Source organism: Lepidochelys kempii, chromosome 5 (assembly GCF_965140265.1).
Source record: "Lepidochelys kempii isolate rLepKem1 chromosome 5, rLepKem1.hap2, whole genome shotgun sequence".
NCBI classification, from domain to species: domain Eukaryota; kingdom Metazoa; phylum Chordata; order Testudines; family Cheloniidae; genus Lepidochelys; species Lepidochelys kempii.
The window spans coordinates 96,544,721-96,566,933 of record NC_133260.1 but is presented as its reverse complement, the minus strand read 5'-3'; the positions used below and the strand labels follow the sequence as shown (position 1 = coordinate 96,566,933).

The following is a 22,213-nucleotide window of genomic DNA, read 5'->3' as shown; positions in this document are numbered from 1 at the left end:
ATCAATCATTAGTAGTCACATGCCAAAAAAGATTCCTGAAACCGGAGACCTCTACTGGTTTGCTTACTCTCTGGAGACCCAGACCTTTTATAGCTACCCACATGGATGTTTAAATTCAGATTGAATATGATGTGAACACATGGACATCCGTTTCAGAATCCTTTCATGTTTGTTTTAGCTAAGAATTGAGCCTAGTATTAGTCTGGCAAGTTTTCAGGGAACCATGTTTGAGAAGAATTTAATTAATAAGTTCTTCCAGAATAGGGTCTCTCTCAAAGATGGTTTCAAACAACTTGGAAGATATAAAGCAGGATCTGTATTGAATGGCTAATTCAATATTACAGGATTACGTGTGAGCCATGTTTTATTTCTGCCTGCCATCAGATAAAATTATAATTTTTGGATTTCTTTCTTATCCAAGGTCCATAGCATATTAACAGTTTTAACTCAGAAGCTTTAGCTGCCCAACTATAGAACAGTAAAGTATCCATTTTAATTGGCATAATTTTCAGACAACAAATAATGTTGTAGCAAGTTCTAACAAATGATTTAATGGAGTGACCAAATCAATAGACAATTGTACTTGGGTCACACTGGTTTAACAAAGGCTGCAAATCTGAATATATGATTGGATTCTCCAATAGTTTTAACTAGAAAAAAATGAAAGAACTGAGATGAGTATGACTTTACCCCTGACAGTATAACCCCATAATTTCCTCTGAATGACAAAAAAAATTAATAATTAAATGATTAGTGTGTTTTCAGAGGGGTCGTTATCACTAGCTACAGTTCCAGACATGCATTCCCTGTAATAATTTTCTTTTTACAGTTTGATAGATAGTAGCTCAACAGCCTGCTGTAGAAGTCCCTCTGACAGGTTGTGGTTCCCTGCTATATAATTACACAAGGAGAGGAGAGGAGACATAAGTATCTACTGAAAGATGTGAACAGAAACCAAGTTCTCAAAACCTTACATAGCAATGATGATCAACACTGACCCTTTTTATATCCATTCTTTTGTCATGTATACAATTACTGGGCCTATTCCTGTGAGTTGCTCAGTAACTTTCCCTCCCAATAGAGTAAACAAGCATTGAGGGTGCTCAGCAAATTATGATTTCAGAGAGAAATGGCAAAAATACATAACTCTGTTTGCCAGTCATTTCAAAGGGAAGACAAAACATCTGTAAGTTTTGCTTTGACCTCCTTGAATCGTGATACACTCTTCTTCCGGCTTTAGCAGTTTGAAAATCTGCCAACGGATCTCACCCTGGAGGCCTCCATATAGGATTCAAACCCAAACACCTTCCAAATGAAACAGTCTAAAGTTAGCTTTTCCCAAAGATGGGTATAGCCTCCTGACAAGGTATTTACTATTAGCACATCCACCGTCACAGGAATGTAAGAAGCTGGCGACTAGCACTGTTTCAGGAAGGGTTCCTCTTTTATCCTTGAATACGCTCTTGCCTGACAAGATCAAGAATGGAATGCTCTTTAAATATTCATTTTTTTAAACATCTGCCTAAGCAACTAACTTATTTAATGTTCACCTTTCTGTTCTCTTTACTAAAAGCCAAAAAAATTCTATGTTTGTAATTATATTCTCAATTTGTCTAGGAGACATCTATTTAGGCAATGCCAAATATAGGTAACAAAAGAAAGAACTAAAAGTGGATAATCAAGAGAGACCACTTTCTCCAGAACATCCCACAGAGCCAGAGAAAACAGAGCTCCTATACATGAAAACAAATTAATATACTCCTGAAAGGGAGAGAGCATCTGAAGACTTTGGAAGTAAAACTCCAAGTGATCCCCACAAATTCTCAGAATGTTCTTGAGACAATACCTATCTGTTTCCATCAATGACTTCTTGGGACTGGTGGTACCTCACCTGAAATATTAACAACAAACCCAAATATCTGGCGTCCTGATATTCTGTACATAAGTATATACACACTAGCCTACCCTGATTTATCATAAACCTCTGTGCCAAGAAGAAATGTCATACACACTAGAAGGGAAAACAAACAATTTTAGAAAATGTCTTTGTGAGGAAATTTCCTTATAGAACTCATTTCTGCTCTCAGAAACCATGCAAAAGAAACTCTGGGCAAATTAAATACCTTACCTTGAGGATAAAAAATTACTTTCTAGAGAAAGTACTTAAATATTTTAATAGTATTTTCCTTTATCAACATTAGAAAAACCTAATCCAAAGAATACTGAAGTAAGTGGTTGCTTTTGTTATTTGTTCTGTAAACATGAAGGAGCATATTTACAACAAGCATGCAATCTTTGTGGGAAAAACCTCATGCTTCAATAATGACTTGTCAGGTATATGTGCAAAACAGGTAAGTGTGTGCCTCGCTAGTATATGTGCATTTGCAAGGTGCAGTTTATGTACAAGGAAATACTGTCAACACAGTTAAAGTAGGGTCATTAAAAATCTGGACCTAAGCATACTGTGAAGTACCAGAAACAAATTTACATATATTTCATGGCAGAATGTTTATAAACACACTGGACTTGTGCTGATCTCTTGCTCCAGGTCTGTCTTCATCCCATTCTGGGAATTTAAACACAGCTTTCTTGTAATCGTATTTACAATATTTATATTTCTTGTTTTAAAATGCTGAAAGTTTAGTGTTCCAAATTCTCCAGCCCATTCACAGCTACTGGTGGGTTGCTTAGGTAAGGCAAAGGGCATCAAAACCATCTGCAACTACCCAGGTGAGAATTCCCTTCATGTGGGAGAGTCCCCAGTGAGTGTAGAGCCAAATATGCCCGCTCCTACACCATGGCCAGGACATAGTTGGTGTGTTAGGAGTAGGGAGGGAATGTGACTGGTGCACACCACACTCAGGCAAACTACAGCTGGTGGATAGTCCGTTTGGGACCCCAACTGGACCCCTGTCTGATTTGAAACAAGACAGGGAATAATGACACCTTGTTGTGTCTGTTCTCTGCTGCACCAATTGCAAACAGCAGAGAATGTTCATGTTCCAGTAGTAATTCTATCTGATCAAGTTATCAGAAGCATTCGCACAAAATAGTGTTTGCAGTCTTGTACAGACATTCTTCTAACCCCAAAGACCTGGGCACAAATGTATGTGTGCAAACCCTGATTTGCATGAGTCTGCAGATATGTATTCATGCAAATCACGGTTTGCAACTTTCAGTGCTTATTCATATTTTTTAAAAGATTGCTTTTAAAAATGTCATGCTGAGAATTTCCCTTTATAGTAACTAGAATTAGGCCGAAAGCACATTTTGAATAGTGACTTGTGATTATGAGTCTCTAAACTTTTTGGTGCCCAATTTAAGACGCTTTGAAGGGTCCTGATTTTCAGAAGATGGGTTCTCAGTGTTTTATGAAGAGCTGGCCCCTTTAAGGTGTCATAAGTTGGGTGCTCCGAATCACTAGTCACTTCAAAATTTAGGCCAGAATCTGGTTTTGGGAAGAAATTACTTCAAAACTGAAGGGGATTCAGATCTGAGATTCCAGTTCAGGCCCATCTCTCATAACTGCAATGTCAGAAAATAATTTATTTTTAAACTTTGCCACGTATAGCATTTTGTTTTTCAAATTAGAGTACCATTTATATAATTTTGTTTTTTAATTCCAGGTGACCCAAGAATATGCACAGCATGCATCCACAATTACTATATGTAAGTTCAACTCTTTTAGTGTCATTACATTTTCTGAACCAAAAACAATGCTCCCTAAGGTAATGGAGGTTATGCCATATCAGTTAGCTTCTAGTTGCTGCTTGAACAAAGAAGGGTGGTTGAAGAACTTTAAAAAGGGGGGCAAAGATAGGTGTGGGGGAGACTCCCTCAAACCCTAAAGCAAAGTATTATCACTTGAGGATACTTAACACCTTGGCCTTAACTCCCACTGACCATAACAAGCGTTGAGGAAATTTATCACCAAGCGGAATCAGGTTGTTCTAGTCTTTTCCTGCTCCTACCTAAGTCAATGGCAAAATCCCCAGAGGGAGCAGGTTCATGCCTGACATCTGATATTCAGTGATGGCAATAAACAGATCCAACACGCTAATGCTGTCAAGCTGTTGAAATGAGCAGCCAGTGGCATAACAAACAATAGCCTACCTGTTTACCTTCTTGGGGGAAAGCCTTACTTTATTGAAAATGGCAAGTATCCAGCCTCACATCTGTGTTGAGGAAGTCTTTGTCTTTCGGTACCTGGATCCTGGAAATTTACCAGTTGGCAAATTCCAGGATTAATCCCCATATATGCTACATCTGATATCCACTATCTACAGGGCCCAGTAGTAAGTATTTGCAGTTGTGACTAATTTAATGTTGCAGTTAGAAAATACATACTACAATCCTCAACATTCATGCTGTAGATTAAGTAATATCCAAGATTAAAAACTGGCTGATAGGTCTCAAAATGTAATTGTAAACAAGGAATCATCATTGAGCATATGTTTCTAGAGGGACTTCAGAAAAGATCAGTTCTTGGCCATACATTGTTTAATATTTTTATCAATGACTTGGAAGAAAACGAAATCATCACTGATAAAGTTTGCAAGTGACACAAAGATTGGAGTAAATGATGAAGAGGACAGGTCACTGATACAGAGTGATCTGGATCACTTGTTAAACTGGACGCAATCAAACAATGTGTGTTTCAATATGGCCAAATGTAAGGTCATACATCTAGGAACAAAGAATGTGGGCCATACCTACAGAAAGGGGGACTCTATCTGTAGAAGGAGTGACTCTGAAAAAGACTTGGGGGGCCATGGTGGATAATGAGCTGAACATGAGCTCCCAGTGCAACACTGAGATTAAAGGGCTAATGTGATCCTTACACGTATAAACTGAGGAATATTGAGTAGGATTAGGGAGGTTATATTACCTATGTGTTTGGCACTGCTGAAATACTGTGTCCAGTTCTGGTGATCACAATTCAAGAAGGGGGTTGAAAAATTGGAGAGGATTCAGAGAAGACCTACAAGAATGATTAAAAGATTAGAATACATGCCTTATAGTGATAGACTCAAGGAGCTCAATTGACTTATTCTACCAAAGAGAAGGTTAAGAATTTATTTGACCTCTGATAATAAGTACCTACATAAGAAACAGAAATTTGATGGTAGAAGGCTCTTCAATCTAGCAAAGGTATAACAAGATCCAATGGCTGGAAGTTGAAGCTAGACATCCTCAGATTAGAAATAAGACACACATTTTTAACAGTAAGGTTAATTAACCATTGAAACAACTTACCAAAGGTACTGGATACTGGATCACTGGAAATTTTAAAATCAAGATTGGACCTTTTTCTAAAAGACATGCTGTATTTCAACAGCAGCTATTGGACTTGAAACAGGAATTAATTCAAGAAAGTCCTATGGCCTCTATTATGCAGGAAGTCAGATTAGACGATCACAACGGTCTCTTCTGGCTTTAAAATTTGTGGATCTATGAATCTGTGTATACACATATATGACTGTCTGTACAAATATGGTGTTATGCATGTTCAGATGGCCAGTTATCAAGCAACTGCAATAAATGTACAAATTAGGCACACAATTGTATGCATCAATTTTTTTAAATCAAACTTTACAAGTATATTTGAGAACCATAATATTAACAAACCTGGCTTGTAGAGTAGTGTTGAACTAGGTAGCTATTTAGTTTGTGAGTAATTGTATTACATCTGCTTAGGAATTATGCCTGTTCACCACACTGACAAAAATGAACTCCATGACCTCACACAGACTTATTAAATTGACTAAGAATGTTCTGTCACTAGGTATAAGCAGCATTGCTATAAGAACTGCCCTGAGAACACCTACAATGATGAGAGTACTCTTCAGTGTATAGAATGTGATGAAAACTGCATCAGCTGTGACAACTATGAGTGCTACTGGTGTAAAAAAGGCTTTTATCTCTTAGGTAAGCAAAGTAACAGGTAACATATATATGCCGTCTCAAAAACGATTTGCACTAAAAGCCAAAATTTGGACTTAATTCTCTGAGGTTCCTGAGCATCCTCTATAGACGTCAATATGAATCGAGGACACCTTGTAGAAACAGGCCCTTTGTGTAAATCCAAGGGATCTTTTGGTTCAAAGGTCCCAAAATGTTTGACTATGAATTCCAAGCGGGATTTTTATTTTTAACAAGTGTTTGGCTTCAATCCCCTCTCTTTGAGCACGTACAGGAAAAGATTTCTATTTGATAGAGCTATGTGAAATGAGGTGGCTTTAGTTTGACAGAATGAAGCAAACCTTTTCTTTGCTTTTAATTTGTGTGGCTTTGCACATTCTAGCTTAACTTTGACTTTCAGGTCTGAACAAATAAACCTCAAATTGTCTGAGCAAAACCCAGTTAAAACCACTAAATTTCATATCAAACTCACACAAAACTAAGAATTCCTCGTAAAACTATGAAGCAACCAGGACTAATTCAGACAATATTGCCAAACCTGAGCTACAGGTAGTCCCCAACATATGGCACACTCACCCCTCCAATTCTGGGTGCTATGGAGCACAGCTTCACGCTGACAGAAAGCTCTGTCGTGATAAAGGAGAGACCAAGGTTGCCTCAAGGTTACCATGACCATTGCTGGTGTACATTGTAAGCTCCTCCATTCTCCTGTTTAATTTGAAAGCCCTATCAACTTTTCTCCTGTCTCCCTCTGCAAACCTATATATTACCATTTGTATGTCCAATTGCAAACACAAGACCTGTTGCTCCCTACCTGACTGTGTGCATTGGAAGGAAGTCAAATTCAATTTTGGGCTTTGCAAGGAACCTCAGATTTGCTCAAACTAGCCCTGAATCTATCTTAACTATTTTAGTGTTTACACTGCTGAACATCACCATGGTATCCAAGCACCTTCACTGTGGTAGCTGAAGATCTGAATCAACCCAGGTTCACTCAATATTGGCCGCACATCTGCTGGAATCAGATCTTAGGGTTCAATCACGAAATTCAAATCTAGATCTAAACTTTTATAAGATAGTGAGTGTTAGTATTTTGAGATAGACTCAGCTCTACTTAAACCTTGGTAGAGAATGGCTTGAAAGGTTTGTGAAGTTTTCTATAAGGACATGGGCTGAGTGTAAAGTTTGCAATAAAATTTAAAACCAGGGGCTGGGGTGAGGAGGGGGGAGGCATAACAAAAATTTCACACTATTCTACTGTTCTGTTTGTGTTTCTTAAATTGCCTCAGAATGAGATCAGGGATATATACCTTCCCCAATCTCAAGTAGCCAGGATTATTCAAAATATACAAGTCTAATCTTGGGTGCTGAATCTAAAGAATACAGTTTTGGAGCTGTGATGGGTCTCAGCTGCAGGATTCCCAATTGACTTTAATTTGTTCATTTCCAATTGGCTTTAGTAGGAATCATATGACTGAAACTACACACAATCTGTCAAAATGTATCCCTGAATTTCCAACAGGGGTTGGAAGCGGCATAAAGAAGACTAGAGATTAAACTTCACTAATAATCCTCAAGCACACAGTATTATTAATGTTGCTGTTCATCACAACACCCAGAATGGATAGGTGTATAAAGCGTTTCTTTATCTTCTGGTTCTTGATATGTGTGAGCGATACTATGACTTAAAGGCGCTTTCTATGTTGTAGATGGGGAATGTGTGAATGACTGCAGAGCAGGTTTCTACAGTGATGAGGACTTTGCAGAATGTGAAGAGTGCCATAGGACCTGTGCAACATGTGACGGGCTCAACTTTGATGACTGCACCAGCTGCAAACAGAATTTACAGCTACTCCACGGGAAGTGTGTGAATCCAAAAAACATGGTAGTTGAGGGGAAATTCTGGAATGGTATGTTGCTAGATCCTTTGATCCCTTTTATTTCACCCCATGGACTATTATGATTAGAAATGTTTAGAAAGGCATCCAACCCCTTTTTTCCAAGGTCCTATAGGTTGGATAAAACTACCGCATATCTAAGTAGATTGTGAAGTTAAGGAATCATAAGGACTATGAATATAAATCTGGTCACAGAGGGTGGAATTCACCCTTCGGCAGAGAGTCCAAGGCTTATGCACAATTTAAATCCAGTTTAGGCCCTATTTTTGAGGCCCTGTGTTGGCTCCCTGAACAGGGTTGAATTTCACTTTGAATGAAGTATAGAGTATATTGTAAGTAATTTAATGGATCAAATTTAAGAATAACCATAATGATCTAATGGACTGAACATAGGATTTGGAGCTGGAGTTCTTGAATTCTAGCCGTGGCTCTGCCATTAGCTTCATCTGTGACTGCCCGAAGTCACTTCAACTCTCTCTGTCTCGGATTCCCCATTTATACAATGGAGATAATATTTTTACTCCCACAAGATCATGGCAAGTTATTAATTAATGTCCGTGAAACATTTTGAAATGCAAAATGCTATTGATGAGTTTTATCATAATTACTGGAGCAGAGCAAATGATTTGTCGCAAATACATCATTTTATATCTTTTTTGTTTTCATGAACTACCTGCAAGCAGATCACAGTACTTTCACATTTGTTCACTGTAAAATTATTTACATATTTCTTCAGCAAATAATTCTTAATCTGTAGATGATTAATGAACAATTCCTAGTGACTATTGGTAATTTGCACTATGTACTGTGTTGGGATTGTTTTATTCCCAGTTTGCGTGATTTATGCATCAAATCAAAGCAGCGCTACTTGTGAATTTTATGTATTCACTTTTTGTGAATATTTGTAAACAAGCTTTAAAATAGGCTTTTTAAAATTAAATTCACTGCCGTGCAGAGGCCCAGCACAAGTCCTCTGCACGGTGTAAGTCCCACACCAGGAACTAAGTAGGACTTCAATGAAGCATAGGCCTGCTACTGACCCTTGGAATGAATGTGAATTTCATCCTGTGTGAGCATTCAAATTAGTAAAGCTCAAGTGCTCAGATGCTCATTGAAAGTGAACATGAGAGTCACAAATATAGTCAAATGAAAATTTGCTTTTGATTCAAATGTATTTATATGGATTTAAAAGAGCAAATACAAGAATGGCTGTCCTGAGATCTACATGGCCTTGCCATTAACTAACATCTATATAATCCTTCTGCCAGATGGTGTTGGCAGCAACAAGAAAATGTTCCCACTAGTAGCTCATCTCTAATTATTGTCTAATGTTTCCAAACGAATGTACTTCCTATCCATTCAGAGGTGTTGTGCCCAACAGAAGCATATTTCTTATCTGCAAAAGCGATATAAGTAGAGGCCCTGAATTTGCTTTTATTTGGCATCTAGATGCTTTCTTCTGGTTACAATTATCTATAACTATGAATAAATAATGACACAGGAAATTTGTCTCATCTGAGGATCTCGTTTTGTTTCACCAAGCAAATAAGTAATATTTCCATTTGATTCCCATTCATTCAGGACTGAGCTACAGGTAAAATGACATGTCCCAGGTCACACAGTGAGTCAGTGACAGAATAAAAACCTCAAGTCACTTCACTCCCACTCCCTGCTATAACCAAACAAAATACACAGCTAGCTGTGTCATGTTCATTAGGGTGGCAATCTAGGCAAAATCCCCAAACCCCCATAGCTTAATTCAATAACTACCACAAGTGCCTTTGAAAAATCTTTCTCTATTAAAAAGTATGCTAAAGTGAATGCAGGCAAGGTTGTGGCTGAGGTGTGTTGGACCTTGAACTCAGCTCACAAATAACAATGCCATTACCTTCATCTCTGCTGGACTATGTCTGAGACAATGTAGTTGAGAATGTTACAGTGGATTTTGTAACTTAATTGACCATTCATATTGGACAAGTTGGTTCATAACCAACCATTTGAGTCTCATGAGACAAAAAACTGTTGTCTCAGTTTGGCTCCTAGACAAACAAGTTAAGGGGCAGCATACCAGAGCATGCTAAGAGATAAGTCAATGGGAAGGCAGAATTTATTTACATTTTGAGAGATTGATGTAGCTAGGTCAGGATTAAAATCGCTTTCTGGGTGTAGAGTATACATTTTTTGTATGTCTAACCTTCACTTCCATTTCTTGTGTGAGAATAAATGAAAGACCAGAAACATGAATTTTCATGAGCACACAGACCAAAGACTAAGACAGTGTGTATATAAAAACTTTCTACAATTATACTTTTTTTGTGGGTACTCTGGTGGGCTAACAATTCAATTCCAAACTGAGAATTTGTTAATAAATCATATCAAGGCCTGAAATGAGGAAACAGCGCTTGTATGGCTTCCAGACATTTAAAAGGAAAGGCAAGCCAAGGGAAAAAAATGGTTGAGCTCTCTGTTTGTAGCTCAAAACATCTGTATTTTATCTGGTGTACCAGATGATGAAATGACTTTGGGAGCCAGGAGACATACTAGTGTAGGCTTGATTCACCAAGTGATTACACACACCCTATCAACCGGACTAGACATTTTGCAAGCTGAAATCGGGTCTTAATTTTGCCAGTTCACTGGAAATACCACACCCTGAGCTTGTATGCTCCTCAGTCATACAGTGTAGCCTACCGTATTCTTTTGAGAGGTGCAAAGGAAATGTTTCTGTTATAGATTCAACATGGAGTACATGCTTCTTCACATGCAAATCATTTCAAAACAAAATTAGTCATTAATTATGTGAGGTAAGTATAGCCAGTACAACTCATATCACACATTGTAACACAGAACGGAAGTAGCATCCAAAAAGAAGCCACTGAGAAGTGTACTAGAAGCCTTACACCAGCTGCATGTGTCTGAGCACTTTTTTCTTTCCCTAAATACCATATTAAACAACAAGAATTAAAAAATATAACATGTTAACAGAGGGTTGGTGGAGAGAAAACAAAATATTCAGAAATTAAAGGATTATAGGAATTACATGCCAGCTCGTACAATTCCTTATAGGTCCATTAACTTCAATGTAGCTATGTTGATTTACACCAACTAAGGATCTGGCTCTAGGTGTGCATTTTGTGGTGTATCTGGAAAGATGTGAGACTAGTGAGGGGATAGGGACTAATGGATAAGGCAGAGAGATGGGGAATATGGAATAAGGGGGAGAGGAGGAAAAAGAAATCTAGATGGAAAATTTTATGATATCTACAGAGGAGGATTTAGCACCATAGAAGGAGGTAGGGGACCTTTTTAAATAGCATCCATATGTGAAATGTAACTCTGTCAGAGGCAAGCAACACTTATTCACTAACCTATACATATTTTTCATCATCCCCATTGGAGTTGCATACAGATTTTTTATTCGAGGCATTCATTCGTTAAATTAATCTTGTGGCTGTTATGTGATAACCAGCTTGGGAATTAATGGTTACTGGGGGTTGTGACTTACTTCTCACCTAACCTACTAGTACCCTTGAATTTATAATTCTCATAAGTCTTTGAGATGGGATAGGTTCTAGTATTTTATTACCTCTGTATATTGTTTTCATTATGTTTTATCATGTCTATTTAATTGTAATTAGCTTTTCGAGATATGTGGTCTATTTTATGTATTTTTATTCAGGGCAGTATCATTTTTGCAAGGCCAGTGCCATAAACAGAATAAAATCTAACAAACTAAACAGCATCCCCACTGGAAAAAACTGGCTCTCATTCAAATCACATCCTTACTACACAGCGTACAGACCAAACAGGTCACCTTCTAAAAGTAATGTACACATGGTTACAACCCTGGCAGTACAGCTCCTTCTATGTTCGTCACTGCAGCAATGTATTGCATGTTTTTGACTTTGGGTTTACAAAAAAAAAATTCACAAAAAAAAATCAAGTTTTCTTTAGCAGAAACTGCTATATTTTCAATTAGGAAGCAAAGGAGAGTAATTGCAAATGTGGGTGGGCAGCCAGTTTGATATCAGGAACTGGAATAAATTAACTATTTAAATCCCTTCTCTCTATATATGAGAATAAATAAATGTGGTCCCCAAACAGAGAAAACAAATGTACTGAGTCCATAGGTGGCTTTTATAAACGTGAATACAATCACTTGATCCTACACTGCACAGGTGTGAAGGATTGTTGTGTGCATAAGCACAAGGTAAAAACTAATGAGCAGGTCAGGGATCACAGAAAAACTGACCATGCATTAATGAGAACTGTGCTGTGGCTCCCTAGCCACATGAGAAAGACCAAAGAATGGACTGGAGAGCCCTGCACGGGACTATTGTAGAGCCCTGCGGCAGGTCTGGGATCCTACAGATCCCACCGCCATAATAGCAGGAGCAGGACTAAATATAATCCCATATAGAGCTCTACCATACAGCTAAGTAGCTAATTTGAATGCGTTTAAACCAATCTCTCTTCAGACACACCTGCATTCTTGAAAGCAAGTGAGCCGGCATTCAAGGAGCTTCAAAATTTACTTTCACTCACTGTGAAAGATTACATTGAATATCTTTAAGGATAGGTGTACTTTTTCTTTACCTCTGTAATAGATGATTCTAAAGGGAAATCTTTAGTAGAAGCACGAGAAAGATAAAAAAGTAACTTTAGGGACGCTTGACTTCAATACTCCAACGTGGTCAGGATACCACCCACTGTTATTTTCCTTCGAACAAACTTCCTTGTTCAGTGTTAAAAGAAATCAATGCTTACTGTGATTGTTTATCATTGTCCCATGTCCTGTTGTCAGAGGTAGACTGACATATTTTGAACTAGCATAAATAAGAAAGGAAGAAAACCAAAGTTCAGACCTTCATAAAACTTTCAGTTTGATAAGCTCATGGAGTGGCCTGAATGCTACCACGTATCCCAAACTGCAATAAAGCTTAACTCAGAAAGTGGAAAAAGTACAAGTCAATTCCTTAGTTTCTGCAATGGGGAGTGAAGCTGAAAATATTTATAAATTGCTTACCTTTACTGATGAAGGAAACAAGAATTAACATGGTATTGGGGCAGATTTTGGCCCTAATGGAAGCTTACATGTGTGACATTTTAGTTTCTGCAAAATCATCCAAGCTCTGAAGGTCTGAAAAAGTTTTTTTTGCATTTTTTTAAACCAGCAGTGAAGTAGTAAACATTATCATCAATGACAGGTTTCAGAGTAACAGCCATGTTAGTCTGTATTCGAAAAAAGAAAAGGAGTACTTGTGGCACCTTAGAGACTAACCAATTTATTTGAGCATAAGCTTTCGAGAGCTACAGCTCACTTCATCGGATGCATACTGTGGAAAGTTCAGAAGATCTTTTTATACACACAAACCATGAAAAAATGGGTGTTTACCACTACAAAAGGTTTTCTCTCCCCCCACCCCACTCTCCTGCTGGTAATAGCTTATCTAAAGTGATCACTCTCCTTACAATGTGTATGATAATCAAGGTGGGCTGATCACTTTAGATAAGCTATTACCAACAGGAGAGTGGGTTTGTGGGGGGGGTGGGGAAAAAACCTGGATTTGTGCTGGAAATGGCCCAACTTGATTATCATACACATTGTAAGGAGAGTGATCACTTTAGATAAGCTATTACCAGCAGGAGAGTCGGGTGGGGGGAGAGAAAACCTTTTGTAGTGGTAAACACCCATTTTTTCATGGTTTGTGTGTATAAAAAGATCTTCTGTACTTTCCACAGTATGCATCCTCTGAAGTGAGCTGTAGCTCACAAAAGCTTATGCTCAAATAAATTGGTTAGTCTCTAAGGTGCCACAAGTACTCATTATCATCACTAATCTTCAGAGTAAACATTCCATATATATGAATAAGGGCAATCCACGCTTCTCTCTGACTGACCTATTATTTCAGGCTGTCTGCTGAATTAGCAAACGTCATTGCAATAGTGGACATCTGGCTCACATATTTAATGTTTTCTTTGCAACCATAAGGACTTGAGATTTCAATTTTTAAATGAAAGCTTAGATTCCAGAGCACAAGGAGGAATCCTCCAGATACAGGTAACAGCTGGCCAAGCAGTCATGAGCTGGTCTCATTTACTGCTTGGTCTAACATAACTATTGAGGGGTACAGTAGGTCAGAATGCAAGGCTAACAGCCAGAGCTTGCAATTCTTTTTTGTAGTCTCATCACCCTTTTTACTTCAAAGATACAACTCCTCCACTAAATATCTAACTAATTCTACCACTTCCTTACAGAAGAATTCTACTTGCCCACATGCCCAGAATGAGTAAGTAATGGGTCAGTGACAAGTAAAATATTACTGTGTGGCAGAACTGGCCATCTGGTTTCTCATTATCATCAGAGCAAAGGCCAATAAATACATTTTGTCCCTAGGCTAGTACATTTTCTTGACAACTTTTCAAGACTGTTCTATGCAAAAAAAAAGCATTGGTCCCATCATGGCAGGTGCTGTGTCTACCCTGGCAGGTGCTTGTGGGTCTACCACAAAATCTTCTGCAGTATATTTACTTGTTTTGAAGGATATTTAGGGCATCACCCAGACTATTGTTTTTTTCAAAATGAGGATCCAACTGCTACTATTAAAATAAATGGCAGTTTTGAAGCTGGGAGAACTCGATTCAGAATTCAAACAGGCCCAATTAATTACAAGCTTTTCATATCGGTGCTAGGAAGAGAACCCTCAAGTTGAGTGTTTAAGTATTTATTTCTGACTGGAAAGTTATAAGCTAGAGTGACTGGACTATAGAAATTTTCTTCTATGTCCCAGGCAAAATATCGTAAAAGCTTAACTGCTTGTGCATATTCCCCTCTGGTGGAGACTGTAATGTATTGCAAAGAATGACTGTCACAAATGTTGCCAAGAAAAACAAACATGAAACTGTAATCTTGATCGCTGAAATACTTAATTGTAAATGAAAGTTGGTATTTCTTAATTGTAAACAGTTAAATGTTTTCAAGAAATTTCTCCATAAACATTTCTCAGCAGTTATTAGTCTCTGTCTTAGCCTTATCTAATTGCTATTTATTATTTATGTTACCCCAAGTCCTCAGTCAGGATTAGGGCCCCATAATCTTGGAAGTTGCTACTACAGCTATATTTCTGTTTTCCTTTTTTCTCTTCATAACTGGTATTAAATGACAACACTTAACAGTTTGCCCTGTCTACAGAAGGTTTTCAAAGGAAATAAAATATAAAAGACATCAGTGCATATGTGGCTGCTGAGAAGTTACATAACATTTTGTATTCCATCTTGATTCAAGAAAATCTCAGACAATTTCTGTGGGAAATCATTGTAGCCTTGAGAAAGACTGAAAGTGCTAAAAAAGGATAGATAGAATGACCTTAGAAATGCAAATGCAATAGATTCCAGAAACAGATAGTATTCAGTTCATGTGAGATTTCTGAGGTAAATAAAGTGAGAAACATTCTTATTTAACAACATGGCTACGGAATATATCAACAATTCTTCCTGATGATCACAGTGTGGCTAATGTGGGGCTTACTTTAAAAAGAAGGAACCAAGAGAGATGAGAGGATTTGCAGACCAGTGGGTCTCACCTCAATATAAGAGAAAATGATACAGTATATTTAAGGATAGGAGAATAAAAAGCCTGAAAAAATATAACCCAATAGGATCACTTCATGTAAGAAAATCATACCTAACATTTTCAGAGTATTTTTTAAAAAATACTAAACAAACATGGCCTAATAAACACATTTTACTTGGTATTCTGAAAAGGGCTTGTTCAAGTCCACAATAAAACATTAAGAAAGTGAATAACTATGAACAAAAGGGGCAAAGTCTTATAAAAAACCAATTGTAGTGAATTGCTGCTCCTCAAAATGAAGAGGAGTCATGAGTGAGGTTCTTAGAGGTCTGTCAAGACCACTATAGTCTTAACAATTAGGGAAGCTAGAGTGAAGTTTGCTGATTTCTTTAAGTTGTTTTGATTAGTAACATCCAGGCAGTTGAGAGAGACTCCAGCTGGCTTTTAAGTGTGCTGGGCAATCTGACAGCTTAGATAAGTGTACAATAATATATACTGTTAAAAGTTAGAATTTCATAGATGGTAATGGGTACTGAAATTGCAAGCCCCTCAGAGAAAAGGAATTATCATACATAGCCCAGTGGAACATCTGCCGCAGTGTGTAGCACAAAACAAACACAGAAGCTGCTTGGGTGTGAGACAAGACCAAGGTAACCCTGTATAAGTGTAAGATCAGTAACCAAGGATCTTGAAGTCCTACTGACTGCCAAACCCAGTTTTTCAGGGCCTAGCTCAAAGAAACAAACATTGCCTTTCAAGGTTATATAGTAAGGCTTCCTGAATCCTAGACTCTATATAAACCTAACTAAAATGAATAACTCTATGAAGCTAAAGTTTGAATCAAAAAGCTTTCCCCATACCCACCCTGCAAAAGGTTTACCTACCCCTAACTGGCCAGTTTCAGTGTATTACAGTCCAGTTCTCTTATAGTGTGTTGGGAGAGTAGCTTAATCCATCACAGCTGGTCCAGCCCTACTACTCTGACAGTGCATGCACTAAAGGCATACAGCTGTGGACTTTCCTCTACTCACGGAGAGATAGTTAACACTCTCCCAGCCAACCTGGGAGGAGAGCTAGGGATAGAAAACCATACAGTGTTTGCTGGTGGTATATAGTACTGAGCTCTGTTTCGGGCACCATACCTTTGCTGTTGCTAACAAGGAATATATCTGGATAAGTACAAGGAGGTTGGTGAGAGGTATGATAAACTAAGACTATTAAAACTGGAAAGAAGAAAAGTTAGAAGGGGATTAATCTAGTGTTTAAGATTATAAAGGATATAAGAAGAACTGATCCATCCCTCCTTGTTTCCTTGTCTCATAATTAAGGTTAAGATTTTGTCAGGGTTATTTTTAGTAAAACTCACAGACAGGTCACAGACTCCTGTGAATTTTTTTTTTAACGTGCCCGTGACCTGTATCTGACTTTATTAAAAATAACCGGGGTGGCTAGGGCTGTGGCGGGGAGAAGGAATGACAGCTGAAGTCCCAGGGGTGGGGACTGACAGGTGAAGTCCCCCTGCCATGGGCGTGGGAGGGGCATAGCCCCAGCTCCAGTGGCCGCAGTCACAGGGAGGACGTACAGCACCGGCTCCAGAGCTGGCTGCAACTGCAGGACAGGAGTACATAGTCCCGGCTCTAACCACAGCCATGGGGGCATATCCACGGCCCTGAGAAGCTGCAAGGGAAGCACCCAGCCCTGGCTGCAGCTGCGGGGCAGAGGCACGCAGTCCCAGCTCCAGCTGCTGACAACTGAAGCCTAAGAAGTCAGAGATGTTCAGTAAATATATGTAGGAGGCCTCGGGTTCAATCACCCTCTCTGCTTGATTTAGAGAAGGGAGTTGCACTTGGATCTCCTAGTATTACAAAAAGGTGCCCTAGTCACTCAGCTATGGGATATTCTGGAGAAGGACTTTCTCAATCTGTCCTGTTGAAAGTGTTCCACTGTGTCCAAATAATGAATTAGTCATGGGTAGAGGAAATTGAACTTGGGGACATTTACATTAGCTGGAAGGTCTCTAACCCCTGGAGCAAAGGTTTCTCATTCTCTCCTGTTGAAGCTGTTCCACTTTGTCTCAAATATTTGACTAGTCATTGAGCCAGAAAGAGACTCTGAGTGTGAGTGACTCTATAGCCTTCTGGTTACAGTACTCCACTAGGCAGTGGGAGAGCCAAGGTTGAGCCCTTGCGCCAATCACTACATCATTATTTCTACCCAATGGAACTGTTTCAGTAGGAGAGAGCCAGACTGCCACAGGGGCTAAGGTGCTCTTCTGCAATGTAGGTAACCCAAGTTCAAACCTCCAGCAGAGGGAGCAATTAAACCCAGGTCTCCTATTGCTCTCACCACCAGCCGAGCAGTCTATACAAACATTACCCCAAATTTCCCACCCAGAGTATGAAGTGTAAGTTTGCAGATAAAAAGATTCCATAAGAGGAACATGAAGGATTCTTCCTAATGGGGAGAATTGGGAGATGATTGATACATGTGAATACATCTCTTTCCAGGCACTCCCTTCTTCTCCTTCATATTCTTAATTCACTTCCAAAGAACTCCTAACATGTGTTAGGGAAAGAATGTAACCAACTAGCATGAAAGCATAATACAAATTATTCATTCAGAAGCGACCCCTAACCATATATTCCTCCCCTCTCCCCAGATAAAATGAGTCTGCATTTACCTATTTGTGGTCTAAATTCAATGTCCATCCATACCCCCAACCTGAAATTACCAATAACAAGCTAAGCACTTGCAACAAACACTCTAGAACAATGCCAAACTGGATTTGAGGGTGCCCTTTGTGTTTTATTTTTCTACACTAACCCTTTACTGATCAGCCAAGAATATGTGATTGAATTAAATTGTCAATTGTCTAATTTCAAGGAATATAACATTAGACTTTTATGGCTGTAAATAGTTAGGTTTTTTAAAATAGCTCTGAGTGAATCTACGTAGAAAAAGCAAATAGGAAAGTTCACAGACTGAATGAAGGTGTCCTGCCTACTTGTCCTCCTAAAAGTGCCAATGGTGATCCAGTCCCTACGAAGACTAAACAGTGTAAACAGCAGTATTTTTCCCTCTTCCTACCCAGACTCAAAAAAAAAGTTCCAAAGATGTGATTCTTCATGTAGGACCTGTGATGGAGCTGACAATGTTTGCACTTCATGTCCAGAAGGTAAGTGGCATTCAGCTTCTTTGGGAAGAGTTTTTAGTTGGGTAGGTACTTCGGTACATTATATATTCCCAGGGAATATCTTGGTTAATGGATAGTAGCAGGTTGCTTAATCTAGCAGATAAAGGTATAACAAGATCCAGTGACTGAAGGCTGAAACTTGATACGGTCAGACTGTGAATAAACCATTTATTTTTAGCAGCAGAGGTAATTAGCCATTGGACAAATTTATCAAGGGGTCTGATTCCCCAACCACTCAACCAGAAGTTAAGGGCTTAATCCAGGAATTATTGGGTAAAATTATATGTTATTCAAGATGTTAGCCTGGATGATCATCATGCTCCCTTCTGGCCTTAAAGTCTCTGAATGACAGTTGGCCATGAGACTGGCCTTTTGGGAAAATGGCTTAAAAGAATGTTGCAGTTTTTAAGAAGATGGGGGGAAAAAACCCTAAATTTTGGATTTGCAGGAAATGCAAAGTTAAGGTTCCATTTTTAAAAGAAGAAACCCACCAATATGCTATTGCAGGTGTGGCCACCACAAACAAGATCCCAGAGTTATTTTTTTAAGCCTTCTCAACTGTGCCATTTCATTGGGGTGGGTGTATTGCTAGGGAGATTTCTTCTCGCTGAGACCTGTGTACATACATGCCCTCGAGGGACTTTTGGCGACCTGAAAAGTTGGAAGTGTGAGAATTGCACAGATGACTGTGAAAACTGCTCTGACCCCAGGCACTGTATGAAGTGCCAGTCTCAGCCACACCGGCCGCTCTACCTACATGAAGGCAGATGCTTTCAGGAGTGCCCCACGTAAGTTATCTTGTATTTTTTCCCTCGTTTTGTTGATTTACACCAACTTTCAAGTTTGCTCACTAATTTTTAACTGTGCCACTTGTCTCCATAATTTAGGTCCTTCTAGATCGTACATCATAAACTCCTGTTATGGAAATGTTAATGTACCATTTTGGCCATCAGAAATTATGATGTGCTGAAACAATTTATATGTATACAGTTGGATGAAGTAATTTACTTTGCTTTTGTTAGCAGAGGCTATGTGTGAATGTAAGTAAGCACTATGTGTGAAATCCTGAAGTCAATGGCAAAACTCCCAGTGATTTCAATGAGGCCAGGATTTCACCCTCATGTAGATCTCCACGTTGACTGAAAATAACCCTTCTCTACCCTCTCCCTTACACCCAAGAATACAGGATAAAAAAGAGGCAGGGTATGGGCACAGAATGGGGGTGTCTGAGGAGTTATGGACTGAAGCACAATCCTGAACATGCAAATGGGGAGCTTAATCATGTACTTCTTCTGGTTTTTCTCCTACTATGCATCAGTAACCTGGCAGCCAAGCAGTAACAAAGGTTCCCATTGACTCCAATGAGCATTGATCAGACCGTAAAGCAGATCAGGTTCCACTGCACTCTATATCCTGCTTATCACTAGTTGCCAAGTGCATGTATGCATAATGCTGTATGCTGTGTAGGATCCAGTCCTTAGAGGCCGCCACTTAGTTTCTTTCTTTTGGGAAAACACATCCAACCCTTTTCCACTGTGATTTATACTAATATATTGGCTGTATTTTCCTACCACGGTTTGCATACTTGCTAACTGTGTTAAATAAATCAGAGCATCAAAGGGACAGATTCTGATCTCATATACACCAGAATGAATCTGGAATAACTACATGAAAGATATAACTGAGATTAGAATCTAGGCCAGTGTGGGTTCTTTCAGCCTACCCGTCCAAAAAATGAACTGTAACACACTGATCTCAAAATAATACTGCAGCATTATTACATTAACTTGTGTGTGTTTTCAGAACCCATTTCCCAGATTTTTTGCATGGAATCATGCAATTTAATTCACATTTTTCATGTACAACTGCTGCATCCCCCCCACTTTTTGCTGCCTTCCAGAGTATCTTACGAGACCCATTCATAACAGGGTTTCAGACATTGGCCTTACTACAACAAAATCAGCCCAAGTTAAGTTTCAAGTTTCAGCCCCTACGATATTTTACATTACATTTATCACCTACCCCCATTTGCAAGGTATCACAGAGAAACAAGGGTGCTCTCATTCAGTTCTAAATGTCTTCCTTTAGAACCAAAGAAAGTACTGTAGTGTGAGGGGAAGGTGTTCTACGTATCTTACTGATCCACTGTTCTCTTGTGACAGAGGCATTTAGAAAGAGTGAATCTGCAAAGCAAGGTGAGCAAACTCACACAACAGAAGAAGAGGGAGGAAGAAGGGATTGGAAGGATATTGAGAGATGATAAGAGAAAAGAAAGGAAGAAGATAGAAACAGGAAAGATGGAGGTGGACTTTCTTCGCTTCTGTTTCCTTCTTTCCAACTTTCCTCTTAATTAACCTCCTTAGCTTTCTTCAGAAAGTACTGCCCCTTGCTCTTTTAAAGCATTCCCTAAAATGCCAATAGAGCACTGGAGAGCACCCCACTGTGTGTAGGCTGCCTGGCTGTACGTGTTAGTGCAAAGTAGATATTCTGCTGGCTCGTTCCTTCCTCAGTTTTAGAAGATGACTGCATAGTTTTGAATTAGTAATTATTTCAGACAGTTTATTGGCCTCCCTCCATATATTTTTTTTCCAAGATCTTATGCAGAATGAAATGTGCCTCCAGCCTGCCCTTCCATCTCCTTTCATTTATGAGGTATAGGCCAAGCCTAGTGAATATTTCATTATGATTAATCCTTCCAAACCTAGAGTGACTGTGGTTGCCCACAGCTGCTCTACGTCAGTTGCTTAAAGTTGTTCTGCTTTCATAGTCCAGGGCACATTCTGTGTAGGATCAGATTATGTCGAAGTTCTGCCACAAACTGCATCACACAGATCCATGCGGGAATCACCATATTAGACATGCTGTCATCTGGTTATTAGAGGAGAGTTAGAGCTGCTTCTCAAAAAGGCTCCTTACCACTTACCTACAGGCTGTATAACACAGGTATCCGTGTGACACACTCCTGACAATAGAATACACTTGCCAAAATTTTTACAGCTTCTTGAGTGACACTTCTTTTGGATGCGATCAGCAAATCTGCGGATGATACTAAACTGGGAGGAGTGGTAGATACGCTGGAGGGGAGGGATAGGATACAGAAGGACCTAGACCAATTGGAAGATTGGGCCAAAAGGAATCTGATGAGGTTCAATAAGGATAAGTGCAGGGTCCTGCACTTAGGACGGAAGAACCCAATGCACAGCTACAGACTAGGGACCGAATGGCTAGGCAGCAGTTCTGCAGAAAAGGACCTAGGGGTGACAGTGGACGAGAAGCTGGATATGAGTCAGCAGTGTGCCCTTGTTGCCAAGAAGGCCAATGGCATTTTGGGATGTATAAGTAGGGGCATAGCGAGCAGATCGAGGGACGTGATCGTTCCCCTCTATTCGACATTGGTGAGGCCTCATCTGGAGTACTGTGTCCAGTTTGGGCCCCACACTTCAAGAAGGATGTGGATAAATTGGAGAGAGTCCAGCGAAGGGCAACAAAAATGATTAGGGGACTGGAACACATGAGTTCTGAGGAGAGGCTGAGGGAGCTGGGATTGTTTAGCCTGCAGAAGAGAAGAATGAGGGGGGATTTGATAGCTGCTTTCAACTACCTGAAAGGGGGTTCCAAAGAGGATGG

The 22,213-nt window shown here is 39.2% G+C and overlaps 1 protein-coding gene across 1 annotated transcript in view; it reads left to right on the top strand.

Annotated features, from left to right (window-relative positions):
• PCSK5 (proprotein convertase subtilisin/kexin type 5) overlaps positions 1-22,213 on the top strand; it is a 299,939-nt gene that overhangs the window by 263,742 nt on the left and 13,984 nt on the right. Inside the window, exons 25-29 of the mRNA XM_073345119.1 lie at positions 3,627-3,669; positions 5,786-5,928; positions 7,632-7,832; positions 18,485-18,568; positions 19,179-19,374. Coding sequence (XP_073201220.1) covers positions 3,627-3,669; positions 5,786-5,928; positions 7,632-7,832; positions 18,485-18,568; positions 19,179-19,374 — 667 coding nt within the window. The remainder of the gene's footprint in view (positions 1-3,626; positions 3,670-5,785; positions 5,929-7,631; positions 7,833-18,484; positions 18,569-19,178; positions 19,375-22,213) is intronic.